At 42.7% G+C, this 13,657-nt stretch overlaps 5 protein-coding genes across 5 annotated transcripts; 2 read left to right on the plus strand and 3 right to left on the minus strand.

The window, feature by feature from the left end:
* Positions 1-831: 831 nt before the first annotated feature.
* SS1G_02067 (predicted protein) lies at positions 832-2,281 on the plus strand (the record flags this gene model as incomplete). Its single annotated transcript, XM_001597821.1, has 3 exons — positions 832-1,116; positions 1,221-2,055; positions 2,142-2,281. 3 exons carry the CDS (start codon positions 832-834, stop codon positions 2,279-2,281), a joined length of 1,260 nt encoding a protein of 419 aa, XP_001597871.1.
* A 3,037-nt stretch (positions 2,282-5,318) lies between these two features.
* Positions 5,319-5,883, minus strand: SS1G_02068 (predicted protein; the record flags this gene model as incomplete). Its single annotated transcript, XM_001597822.1, has 2 exons — positions 5,319-5,692; positions 5,766-5,883. The coding sequence occupies 2 exons, from the start codon at positions 5,881-5,883 to the stop codon at positions 5,319-5,321; spliced, it is 492 nt and encodes a 163-aa protein (XP_001597872.1).
* Positions 5,884-7,414: 1,531 nt separating this feature from the next.
* On the minus strand, positions 7,415-8,165 carry SS1G_02069 (hypothetical protein; the record flags this gene model as incomplete). Its single annotated transcript, XM_001597823.1, has 2 exons — positions 7,415-7,930; positions 8,070-8,165. The coding sequence occupies 2 exons, from the start codon at positions 8,163-8,165 to the stop codon at positions 7,415-7,417; spliced, it is 612 nt and encodes a 203-aa protein (XP_001597873.1).
* A 548-nt stretch (positions 8,166-8,713) lies between these two features.
* SS1G_02070 (hypothetical protein) lies at positions 8,714-11,039 on the plus strand (the record flags this gene model as incomplete). Its single annotated transcript, XM_001597824.1, has 4 exons — positions 8,714-8,730; positions 8,894-9,134; positions 9,359-10,735; positions 10,974-11,039. The coding sequence occupies 4 exons, from the start codon at positions 8,714-8,716 to the stop codon at positions 11,037-11,039; spliced, it is 1,701 nt and encodes a 566-aa protein (XP_001597874.1).
* A 606-nt stretch (positions 11,040-11,645) lies between these two features.
* Positions 11,646-13,535, minus strand: SS1G_02071 (hypothetical protein; the record flags this gene model as incomplete). Its single annotated transcript, XM_001597825.1, has 1 exon — positions 11,646-13,535. One exon carries the CDS (start codon positions 13,533-13,535, stop codon positions 11,646-11,648), a length of 1,890 nt encoding a protein of 629 aa, XP_001597875.1.
* Between the last annotated feature and the right edge of the window lie 122 nt (positions 13,536-13,657).

Here is a 13,657-nt window from a genome sequence, read left to right on the forward strand (position 1 = left end):
CTTAAGGGAAAGGATAGCAGTTAAATGGCATGGTGCCGTTCGTTTGGGAACGGTGGATCAATAAATAGGGAAACTTTAATAGTATACTGATGAGTCAAGAACAACTAAAGGCATACGATATCTTCTTAGCACATGATATCTTCTAATATTGTCATCGCATATCTCAGTCACAGGGAATTTCAAGGTCGACCTCAGATTAGTACAAGATCTTCTTCATTACCTCGTTCCCTCTACGTTCTATGTTTTTCACAGTATCTTCACTTATCTCATATCCCACTTTGGTCTCTTGTTTTCTGATTTTGTGATAAGCTATGATAAGGCTTTTATTTGTCGACTTCAGAATGGACTAAAGAGAGATATGCACGTCTAATTTAGCAGTATGATATTTTCATGACCATTCCAGAATTAGCCATTCTACTTCATATATCTCTACTGCTTTCTGGCAAGTCTTCTCTTTCATCTTGCCCCCTATTTCAACCTTGGATACTTACCGCATCGAACTGTTATGTGCGACTTGCTCACTGTCAAAATGGGGTCGATTTAGATTAGGAGGTACTCCTTTTAAGTTTCGTTCGAATATCCATAATCTGATGAGAGGATACATAGATATTTCTTTTGTTCTCACCAGGCTCAGGCAGAACCTTTTAATCATTAAAATTGAATATGGTAGAATTTATTTGCACTAACTATTTCGAGCACGTCTTCTCGGCTAATCATTTTTATGAATCTAATATCACACAGTTTAATTAGAAGAACTTGCAATGCCAAAATCACTACATCTTTGTTCTGTTGTCCGCAATGATTTCTTCTATATTTGTGTTTAACAAGAAGATGTCTAAGAGAGACTCCACAGCTAATAAAAATCACAGATTAGTTCTAGGGTATCTATCAGGAGCAGAAAGTCTTCACCAAAACCATAGATTTTTCGAAAAGATCAAGATCATTGCAAAAGAAGTATTCCTTAAAGATTCCACGGTTTCAGCTGGAAATGTTTTGAGTGTAGCTGCTAGTACGAACAGCAAAAGGCAAATCAATGGAGATCTTGAAGTTGTCCGATCACGGGAGGAAAATGGAAGGACATTTGCTAGGTTTGAAGACTTGCCAATGGAACTGAGGGTATGCATATCATTTCTTTATCCCTCATACACTCTATTGGAGTTCTCTCCCTAATACATATCTAATCCCAAATGATGCCTAGCTGATGATTCTCGTTCCAATAGCTTGTCATTTTGGAACTGTACCTCCAAAAATCACGCATCACAACATTGAACTTCGTCCCATCTGACCTTCTACGGTATGACTTCATGTTTGGAAGAAGCTTTCGACTTACCTGCGGCTCTATTCCCCCAATTCTATGTCTTAATCATCAATACCGGGCTATCTTTCTTGAAAGATTTACCAAGCCAGGAATAACCAGATCACAGACTACTTTGAGCATCGAGGATGCATTGCAACAACTTACCGATGAAGAATGTTGTACTACCTTGCAAGATTCCCTCAATGATGGATCACGCAGTGCCTTTCCCGTGTATGCAACTCACACGGGTAGAAACATTATTTTCAATCCTAACGATACCATATGGATCCAAGGGGACTTCTGGCTCGATGAACTACGCCGTGCAACAATTGCTCGCTCGGCTTTCTATCGACTGCGTCATCTTGCTATACCATACAAGACACGCAGAAAATCGCTCTTTGAGGTAGCAGACATGCTAGACTTTGTGAATTGCATCATCAACACCTTTCCAGAACTTAAAACCATCGCCTTGGTATTAGGTGCCGAAGAAGTAATACCAGAACGACCTATCTACAACGGTGAGATTACTTTTACTACTCCGGGAAAGGTCAAAATTGTCGTGGACGTTCCAGTTGAAACTCCTCTTACATCGCGGAAAAGTGTCTCTCGCATTTGGAACCACGCACTACGCAAATCAGCCCCTCTACCACAAATTCAAACTCAAGTTGAGTACTGGTCGGCAAAGAGACTGGGATTGGATGCGTGGCGTGTGCTTGGTTTTATTAAAGAGCGTGCGATAGAAAGGGGTAATCACGGTTGTGAGTATTTTTCTTTAAATTTGACACATACTCAACATAGATTTCGTCTTATGATCATCTAACTAACCGTTTCTCATAAAAAATAGTTTCTGTACATCCCTGGACGGTCGCCGCCGAAGTAGATAGATGGGAGGTACCGGCAGTCACTGTGGTTACTGCAAGTTTGAGTACGGCGTCCAAAATTCGGAGTGTACAAGAGCCTACTATTAGATTAGAAGAGTGGTAGACTGGTGAAAAATGGGCAATTGAGGATGTAGTTGTCTTTTGGGAGGGAATGTTCAATTGATGAAGGTTTGTTTCATACTACATACGGAGGTAGAATGGGCATACTGATCTGTATCCACCTCTACACCAGCTTTTGTATCCTAATGGCGGAATGTTTTGTACGAGCGCGAGGAGATGGATATTTACGTCTACATGACATTTTGTACAATCATAATTCTTTACCCATCGCATTTGTTTCTATGCCAATGATATGCTTCATATAATAGCACGGCTGCGAAAAGATTGACTTGCTACCATGTATCCCAGCCCAGCGTACCGGTTGACTTACATTAAGCAATATTTGATGCTTACTGCCTACCGAACATAATGTACTTCTTCCGGTCCTGCTATCCTTAGAAGCTACTCTTCTCTAACCTCAATTGACGTAGCACAACGTCCCAACTCTGCTACACATTTATTGCTGCAAATTTTCTTCATCTGGATTCCACAATCATCATCTTGAATGTAGATGAATCAACACATGAAATTTTTAGAGAATGCTATTCGCACCTCATCATCAGAATTCCGATTAGGGAAACTTTCTTTTAGAATTTTTGAATGTATACTGCCATGGATCTCACTCGAGCTCAAGAGTGGTAAATTTAAATTAATTCCCTATCTCATCCAACATTTGTGGTGCGAATCCTTTCAGTGGTTTTAACTTGATGGAATGTACCACGTTACTAGACTTCACTGGGCTTTTCTTATGAAGAGAAGTAACTGCCGGCGTTTTCGTTTTCTTCTGCCTGCACCTTATAGGTACGGGTATGTCAATGAACAGGAGAGAGATGGTCTCTTGCGTCGATAACCTGTCTCATTATTAGTCGTCGTGATTTCATTTGAATCATCACTGGCAAGGCTGTTCAATTTAGATCCTGTCATGCGGTCCTTTGAAGGTGTCTCCATGCCTTCACCCAGTCCTTTCTTATGCTACACTCTTCAGGTACTGATAAAATCATCGTCCCTTCAGTGCAACTACCGATGAGGGAAAATATTCTGATCTTTCTCCCAATATTGAGTGAACTGAATTTGTTGCTGGGTGTAAGTGGTTAGTCTTTCATGTCAGAAAGCTCCAAAAAAAATAAAAAAAATAGTTAACTACTTTCTTACGTAGTCCTCTGAGCTGATTGGGAGCAGAACAAACTGTACTAGACTCCATCCAGTTTCACTGACCGCAATAAAGTTACAAACTTAAGTAGACTTTCAGCTCGCGCCGAGCCCTAGGATATCACAACTGTAGTTGAATAAAACCTACTCTGAGTGTGCTGCTGTCGCTGGAGAACATAATTGACTATATTGTTTTAGACGACTCTAGGTCAAAAATCATTCCTGTCGTCTTCTAATGCCATGTATATCAAGCCCAGGCTGCAGTTCTTCACAATTTCCCCTACAAAAGAGCTTACTCAAAAGCCAGATTTCACAAGCTTTAAGAATTTCCTGTGAGAATGTATCATTTCCCCAGCCCGCTTGAAGCAGGTTGACTCAAGATCCCGCAAACAATATCCAATCTCTAATTTTCGACTTTTAAGAAATTTAATCCCTACTTTCTGGTCTATTAGTTAGTTATCTTGAATAACGACGCTGTTCATGAACCTACTGATCATTATAACCCTCGACGGACAAGAGTGGAGAAGAAAGTAAGATCTTACAAATAAATAAGAGAAGTAAAGCACCTTGAATTTTTCTCATTCGAATACTCACTTCCCATCTTCCCAAATTCTACCACAACCCAGAATACCACACATCCAAAAATTCACTCTCATCCATTTCTCTCCCCTTTTCAACAAGAGTATGCATGATACCTTCAAACAAAACCTTATGATCATTCCAAGAAGTCAAAATATGCTCACTCTCGGAAATCTCGGCCCGCCGCTCGAAAAAAAATCAACCTATCCATCTACGGGTTTACTAACCGTCCAACCGAGGATAATTCAAAATATTCTTCCACGACTAGTGCGATATATTTTTCATGAATGAACAGCTGCCGTTTTGGTTAATAACTAAAGAGCTAGTAGTCCAGTTAAAACTAAGAGACAATATAAATCCTGAGGATATGCGATATCTGGGTATGATAAGTGAGAAGTGGGCATTTCTGAATGAGGGAGGAGATTGTAATGGTTGGGTTACATTACATTTCTTATCTTTTTGGATATATGTGTGAGCCTGTGAGCGGAGTTTTTATTCATGGTTTTATAGGTAAAATGGTAGACTGACTCGTTGATAATACTACCTGCTTAACACGGTAGTCGGCATAAAAGTGGAGTAGAGGTTTATTTTTGCGGGGTTTTGGGGTATTATGGCTCTGATGGAATGGAAGTAGCTAATGGAGCCAAAATTTGAAGATATCGGTCACGAAAAGGGATGAAGATAAAGGCTTGAGCTTTTATGGAGGTTAGGAATTTTCTATGAGGAGGCTTCATGGTCGCAAGAGTGATAATAGCAATTGTCTCTACAATTAAAATTGAATTAATTCGCAAACAGTGGAATGGCTCGCTCGAGTCTCAAAATATATTAGTGAGCTTGATGATTTCGAAGAAATAAATACCCAAGAAGTTTGCCATCGTGGGGTTGAATGCTGTGTATATATAACTTTTGTCACTGAGATATCAAAAACACACATGTGTCACGGTAATCACGCTAGTCACGCTCACAAAACAAATCCTCAAGTGCAGCAACCACAAAGAGATGCAACGTTAAATTCCTTTACTATGAAATCAACACCCGTATTTGAGATAAATATCTAATTTTTTCGTTGAATCTGATTAGTGGTTATTTCTCCAGGAAATAAACACGCCGAGACCTTTCAGTGTTTTTTTTAATCAGAACTAACAGAGAAAAGCGGCTCTTCGAAGCAGAAATCTCCGCAGTGGCCACACTGCTGTCCCTTTTCACATACTCTATCTTCATCCGGAATTATCGAAACTGTATGTATATGTTAGTTCCATCAAAAATTGATGCGTCAACGGGACATTATGGACTTACAATTGATATCAAACACTTTAATCCTTAATGAGTATTTGATCAGGAAGGTTGACCTTTGTACCACTAAGCCAAGTAGAAGGCAAAATGAGTGGGAACTGCAACAATCCACCAAACTGATATACATAATTCTCATATTGACTGAGAGTGGTCTTCTTATCGCACATATCTTGAGCGTGTTGCTCTACAGTATCGAGGACCAAGAAGTTACCGCTAGCATAACTGAGACATGAGATACAGCTTGCTGTTTCATTGACAATTTTATTGTCGCAGAGACATTGAGCGACTACAGTATTGCGAGCTTCGGGATCGGTGATTTGAGAGTAGGAACCTGGGAGCGAGGATACTTGACAGGATTGCCATGCTTCGCGTGCGTTGATGCAAGGGAAATCATCTGTGGTGGCGGTCGGTTAGAGGTCAAAGAGGGTACGAGATTGAAATGATAGGGGCAGTAACGTGTTACTTACTGTAGCAGTACTGAACAGAAACATCTGTAGGTTTACCCCATATAGATTGTCTTGGCTCTAGTGGGGCAGCTGCACTTAGGGTAGCAGCAAGTGCAGAGATAAACAGAACGACCTTCATATTGATGTTATGGGAGTAAGAAAGGCTTGTAGATGAATATACAAGACTTTCTTGAGGTAATTGTGTTTATTCTTTGATATTTTCAAGTTCAATTGCTTGAGTTGTAATATGGAGGTGATTTTATGTGGGAGGAGAAGCTTTTTAAAGTAGGTATATAGACTATTGTACAGCTGTTAATTTCATATGGGGTATTGAATATTAAGGTCACTTGGGTATGATGTTGCAGTGAATGATAGATGAGGTGCCGGCCAGGGATAATTCTGTCACCTGGTGGATAACCTTGAACCGGCATTGACCGAGGCATTGACCACTTGTTTTCTGCCACCGTATCATTTGTAATGAAGCTATGCATAGTTAGGTAGGTGCAGATGACTGTAACATACTGATAGAAATACAAAGAAGATCATCTGCGCATGTCCTATTATCATGTCCGAGACCTCGATAAGAAAATATGTAAGACTTACTAAATAGGGCTTGGCGAGCCTCCTATGAATATCAACAATGAAGTTTTCTCCCTAAACTACTCAAAGTGTAAATTTGAGTGTAAATCCATTCTTCGAAGGTAGATGTGCATACAAGGAATGCAAAATGCATAAGATCTGCTCTAACTGGGGAGTTTTGACTCAATTGGGCTGCTAATAAAACATCGAAATTTGTAATGGAAAAATTCTAGCTCAAAAAATTATTTAGAGTGAATTCAGAAATGAGTAGATGACATCATCAAAATATGCTCTTCACAGCCATGGTGTATTTACATCCTCATTAGTTGCAATCTTCAACTAATGGATCATGCGTCTCATCCAGAATTAAAACTCTGGACTCAGAAAAGAGATAGAATAATAAAGATTAGAACAAAGATACCCAATATATTTCATTCAAAGTTACCTAATCATAATAGAAAAACTCTTATGATGACACTGGAAGCTTCAAAAGAAGTATGTTTATAGGCGGACATATTTTCCACCAAGACATCTGACGAAAGCAAGAGTTTATCCATGAGGTTCTCCAATTGGAGCACATTTGCCAAATAAATCTCCTCCAAGCTCCAAGCTTCTATTTGGAATGCTATATACTTCGAACATCAAATTAAGCGCCTTGAGACCCTACGATACTGCAACTTTTAAAGCCGCAAGATATTACACTAGACAAAAGCTAGTGATTATAATACGTCCACTAGAACGCAGAAGATGACTTGTTTAAGAATCTAGACAATTTTGTAAGCGCAGAAATTCTAAGCGTAGAGTAAATTTGATGGAGAGAATTAAGGTGCGGTGTCACAACTTACAAATAATCACAAGTTTAGATGGCCGGGTTTGAGTAGCATATATGGAATTATAAATTAGTCGTCCTTTAGCTCAATGGACCTACTCCATAACCAACTTAGCTTCTGATCTGAATCTGTAAAAAAAGTTGTTGAGAATAAAGCTCAATGTATAGCATTTGCGACGTCGCCAGCCTTGGATATATCCTCATCCAGAAGGTTTTATGGATGGCTGAGATATATCGTGACTGATGTGCAAATAAATATTCTCTATACATCAGTGGGATATTCTTGTTGGATAATGATATCTCTGTGATCGCCAAAAGTTCCACCACCCTGAATGGCCTCCTCATCAACGTCTTTCTCCCATGGCTTACGGCGCTTTCGTGCAACTGGCTTGGTACCCTGATCCGTAAGAACTGTATCGGGAATGTCACGGATGCCCGGGATTGTACCACCGGCTGTGATCAAAGCAACGATCTCAGCAAAAGATTGAGGGTATGGTGCAGTCTTTTGATCATCTGTGGTACTAGCAGGGGGTAGGTCATTTTCATGATGGGGATGTGAAGTGTTGGGGGACGAAGTAGGATCCGAGAGTACGGTGGTAGTCGCAGGAACATCAGTAGAGGAAGGCGTGGATGGATGGGTGGCAAGATATGCTTTATATTCATCGAAATTGATGTTAATTTTCCTCTTTCGAGAAAGATAGAAGCATTGAGCCCGAAGTGTCAATTCTCGAATTTGTTCAGGAGAAGATGCATTGCCCAGTATAGCAGAAAGACCACCCTGTTGATTGTCAGTACATAAACCTATGGAGGTATCAAGCTTCGAACAAGTTACTCCGGGCAAAATAATGAGGGGCAACATTGAGGTATAACATTGCCGAGGCTGATGACTGAGGGAAGAATTCAAAAGAGCTGCTTACCTGGAACTCATTATCAGTACTCCATGGATATGATTGGAGATCCTTATAAATGTTGGCGTCACTACTTCCAGACTGATCTGATGTTTCAGTCGCCATGTGGAAGATGATGTTTAAGGAGTGATGAGAGGAGTGAATAAGCAGATATGTAGAGTTCTGGAAGGACGGCAATCGCTATTTGAGGAGTTAATTATATGATGGCTGGATTGCTGTAAGGCTGAGGGAATCCCAGATGGTGGGATGTTGCAATGAGGAGGGCACGTGATTACCTAGTCAATCACTAAAATCAACCGTAGTGAAATTAAAGGTGTTAGTAGTGACCCGTAGCTCTTACATCGTCCAATCATATGATATAATCTTGTCAAAAGTCAGCGCTTTGACGCGGGTCCCATACCGAAACAGGACAAAGCTCAAGCGAGCGCTTCCTTGCCGCACCTTTAGCTTAGCTTTTCGCCAGAATAACACTCATGCCCTCCACAAAAGTACACACCAACATTAACAACTATCACAACTCTTACAACTCTCTCAACCCTCCCAAACACACCGACATCAATTGCCCGATTCCCAAAAATTTACATCTCTCTTTTGTTTTACTCATTTCTTTACCCTACAGCTAGCTGTGAGCTGATCGCAGCGTAATAAGCATCATGTCGGAATTCATAGGGTGAGCTTCCAAAGGCTGAAACTGAAGCACTTGCCTCCAACTTCCTACAATGCATGCTGACCATGGCGCGTCTATAGTTCGAGGATATCCCTGGTGTCAAGGAGTGATATTAGGTATTTGTTATAGTTGAGATATATTTGGCCGGATATTGACGCGAGTTAAGATATGTCGGTACTCTCCACGAGATCAATTCAGAGAACTCAACAGTAGCCTTGGAAAATGTCAAATCTCATGGAACAGAAGGACGCAAGAACAATCCGGATGATGAGATTCCACCTTCGGATAGTGTTTACGAGTACATTGTCTTCCGTGGTAGTGATGTGAAGGATCTGCGAATTGAGGAAGCGCCTGCACCCAAGGAAAACAAGCCTCCGCAGGTACCTAATGATCCTGCGATTCTAGGAGTAAGTGCGATGTTCTTGATAAACCAGCACCACTGGCTTTCTGGCACTGCCATATATCGACTTGTTATAAATGATGAAATGTTTCGGATGTTAAATCATATTGTCTCCGAGAGCGCAAAACCGTGTGGAGATTTTCCGTTGCCTTCCTTCTGATTTAGATACCTCAATCATATATTCGCATTGAGTGTATACAGCATGTTTACTAACAAAATTATTCTTTACAGAGCGGAACTCGTCCAGCCCCCTCCGCACAAGGACCCCCGACTCCTCAAAACCAAAATCCACGAGGACCTCCACCGCAAGGACAGAATGGTCCCCAACAACAAGGACCGCCTCCTGGAATGGCTCCTTTCGGGCAATACCCGCCTCCAGGATTTTATCCTCCTCCGCCTGCAGGATGGGGCCGTGGAGGTCCTCCTGGTCCAGGTTTTCCAGGAATGCCACCATTTGGTGCCCCGCCAGGTTGGTACCCGCCACCTGGACATGGATTTCCACAACACCCTGGACAATTTCCCCCTCCTCCAGGCTATGGCTTTCCACCACCAAATCAGCAATTTCAGCAACAAAATCAGCAACAAAAGCCATCACCAATCGGACCTGGCGCGAACAAACAACAAACTCCTACTTCCGCAAACGCTACAGACAAACCAGCTGACGCACAAGCTCCTGGTGCTGGCAGCACTGCTGCACCAGCTCCCAAACAAGCAACCCCACCTCCTTCCAAGGCTTCCCCAACTGAAGCGGAGGTCTCCGCTACGAAACCATCCCAGCCGGCAGCCCCACCCGCTGCGCGAGCTACCCCAAGTGGTCCCAAGAGCGGTCGTATTCAACCTGCAATGCCATTAGCTAGTCCTGCAGTATCTAAGGCTCCATTGCAAAACACCACTGCCCCAGCCGTGCCAAAACAAAGCGACGCTGCCGCAAGTTTGAGAGATGCCACACAAGCTGCGACTGCCGCCGTTGCTGCTGCAATGGCGAAACTCCCTCCAGTCGGAGGTCAACAAACCAATGGAAGCGCAGTTGACAACCTAACAAGAAAGGTCAACGAAATGCGAACAACCGATCCTGTTCGCGCTCCTAGACAACCAGGTAACAATGGATTTGCGGCAAGAGGTAGAGGTCGAGGTGGCCGAGCTTCTGGTCCAGCTAAAGTTGATGTTCCGGAGGCCGATTTCGATTTCGAAACTGCAAACGCAAAATTCAACAAACAAGATTTGGTCAAGGAGGCTATTGCTGGATCTCCGCTTGGGGAGCAGCCTCCAAATACTTCAACCGCGCCCGAAGCTGAGAAGGAAGAGACAGCACCTAAGGCATACAACAAAGCCACATCATTCTTTGACAACATCTCGAGCGAGGCAAAGGATCGTACAGAAGCTGCCGGTAACAGACCTGGTGGACGTGAGTGGCGAGGTGAAGAACAAAAGAAGAATGTCGAGACCTTTGGACAAGGAAGTGTTGATAATGGTGGTTATCGCGGAGGATATCGCGGCCGAGGCCGTGGCCGTGGGGGCTACAGAGGAAGAGGTGGTTATGGCGGTAACGGACAACCTACACGTGGCCGAGGTGGTGGTTATCGAGGTCGTGGTGATGCCCAGACTCTGGTACAATAAATCATACCGAGTTAACTGTCGAAATATGCTGGGTCAGGATAAGTACTCTTTGCTCTGTATCAAAATATTTGCGACAAATTTCTGTGTTTCAGATCAGAACAGCGATGGAGAGTGCAATCTTAAGGTAAGAAGGTCTCAGAGAGAGCCTCCCTTACTAGGTTGTGGAGAGTGAGGATTTCTTTGCGCGCATTCACGGTAGTTTTCTTTAAATCTAAACATGCATCACCAGGAAGGTCCCGTGAGCGAGGCCATGACTCACTGGAAATTCGTTGGTTTGGGTGGAGCTGGAGCTTGAAGCGACTTTACTCCGAATGAATGGAGCAGGGGGTTTTTTATTGACAGAGACAAGAAGGTCTCCTTTGATATCAGAGACATGTACTGCGGAGAGTTCCACTAGGTGTCAACGATGAGACGAAATAAAGGGTTAGCTGAAGGGAGTTGATATTGCTTGAGTGAAGATTGTCATTCGTCCTCCTTTCGAAGATACTAGGGGCATTTCCAATGCGGAAAGATATTCCAGAGAAATCAGATGAATATGAACAAATGAACAAGAAAATGTGGACATGGGTTTGACGGCCAATGGAAGGTGCATAACTAAGTATTTCAGTTTAACACCCTTCGGAAATATAAAATAACTATCAAACCAATACGGATTTCTATGTTATGATTTCATGAAGTGTGCAAATTGGACTTTGGTTGATCAGTTAAAGAGGTGTATTTATTCTCTTAACTTTGCCATGCGAACCTATCAATTCCTACCGCCAATAGTGATATATGCATTCCCAACACCCAGTCATGTAGTGTAGTCGGTCATTTATCCAGTCGTGAAGTTACTCATTCATTTATTGTACATATATATGTATAACCTCATATTCTCATGTATTCATCATCTCATCTCATCTCAAGAAGAACAACTACACTGCATAGCCCTACCCGGCCTTGGAACATCTCCACACCACCTCTCCTCTTCCTCTTGATCCCCATCCCAACTCTCTCTAAAAGGATCACTCACCATCTTCATGACTCTATTCAAAACATCTCTCTCGCCCCCCTTCTCAACCCTCTTGATAATCTCATCCAATACCCATCCTTTAGGTATAAATTTTGGATTTACTTTCTTCATTTCCAGCATGCGATTTTCATCATCCCCATCTGGGCCCCAATCTTCGTATATTCTCGCTTGCCAATTATCGAGCCAGTTGCTCAGACGAGTGGTGGCTGATTGGAGGGTATTGTTTAGACCGGTTACGCCTTCATGGTGGAAGAATTTGGTAGAGATTTCCTTTCGCGAGGTGCTGGTGGCGAGGGAGGAAATAGGGATGGAGGAGAGTTTACGGAAAAATTGGTTGAAATCTAATTCTAGACTTTCCATTGTATCGAGGAGTTCACTGAATAAGGTTTCAAAATCTGATTCTTTGAAGGTTTTAAGTCCAAGACGCGCTGTCATGAGACGCTTGTATTCCGCTAGGAAAGTGGCTCTGTATTCTTCGCCAATGCGGGTAATGAGGGCTTCTGCACGAGCGACAAGTTCGTCGGCGGCTTCCTGGCGGACACCTTTTTCGATAAATTCTTCGGCATCAACATCACCACCGGCTCCCATGAGCTCACCGAGGGATTCTCCGAGACGGACCAAATTCCACCAGATTATGGTTGGTTGATTGCGGTAGGAGTATCGTAGCATATAGTCATCATGGTTGGGTGTGTAGTTGGGATCGAAGTTGTCGAGGAACGCAAATGGTCCAAAGTCTATGGATAAGCCAAAGATGGATGTATTGTCCGTATTGAGTACACCATTTGTGAAGGCATATGCTTGCCATGCTGCAACCGTCTTTGCATTGCGTCGCACAATTTCTCGATATAGACGAGTAAATCGGTTTTCTTCAAGACCTGTAGGACCTTCAATTGTGAATTTAGAAATTCCTCTTTCGATGGTTTGCACTTTTCCATCATCTGCGGGATTCCTCGCTGGTAGTGACTCCCAGCCCTGAAATACATTCTCCGCGATATATGTACTAAGCTGCCTGATCAAGGCCCTATCCCCACGAGCTCGTAGTATATCAAATGTTCCAATGCGTAACCAAGACTCGGCAAATCTTGCCACAATCGCCCCAGGTTCTATTGCTTCTCTTCTAACCTTCGAATGGGGTAAAAGGGTCAAAGATAGCGCTCTAGTAGTAGGTATCTTTAACCCATTTAAAGCCTCAGATACAATGAATTCCCTTATACTTGATCTCAACACGGCCTTCCCATCCGCAAATCGCGAATATGGCGTTATTCCCGCACCCTTCAATTGTAACTCGTATCGGACATTGGTAGTTGAATTCGTGGTCTCAAATAGAGATATGGCTCGTCCATCACCAAGTTGACCAGCCCAAGATCCGAATTGCCACCCACCATAACATTGTGCCCATGTATATCCACCCTCTAGTTTCTCTTCATCCCAACCCCATAATTTGTTGCCAGCAACGGTTTGTTTGAATTCCTCTGTTGATTCCTCTCCCTCCTTAATTCCCAAGTCTTTCATCGCAGTAGGACTTACAGCGAGAAGTTCCGGATCTATCGCATTTTCAGGTCGAACCCATGTAAATAATGCCCCTTTGACCTGCCGAGGTCCAATTTCAGCGCGGGGTGTTTTGTGCGATGCGGCAGGTGTTGGGAAGAGAGGATCGGGAGGAAGTGACGAGGTAAATGTCCATGATTTGGGAAGATCTGCTAGAGATGTGCTGGCATAGGAAGAGGCCTTTGGGGCATTATTTTGAGTGATGTGAGATGCCATCTGAGCTATACGCATGCGTGGTATTGAGGTTAGTCGTGAGAGCATCGACAAATGTATTAATGATACGGGTCAAATGGAAGCTAAATAATATAAAATATGTGAGACCTGTCAATAAATGGCATGGCGTGGGATAAAAT

This window comes from Sclerotinia sclerotiorum, genomic scaffold (genome assembly GCF_000146945.2).
Source record: "Sclerotinia sclerotiorum 1980 UF-70 scaffold_2 genomic scaffold, whole genome shotgun sequence".
NCBI classification, from domain to species: domain Eukaryota; kingdom Fungi; phylum Ascomycota; class Leotiomycetes; order Helotiales; family Sclerotiniaceae; genus Sclerotinia; species Sclerotinia sclerotiorum.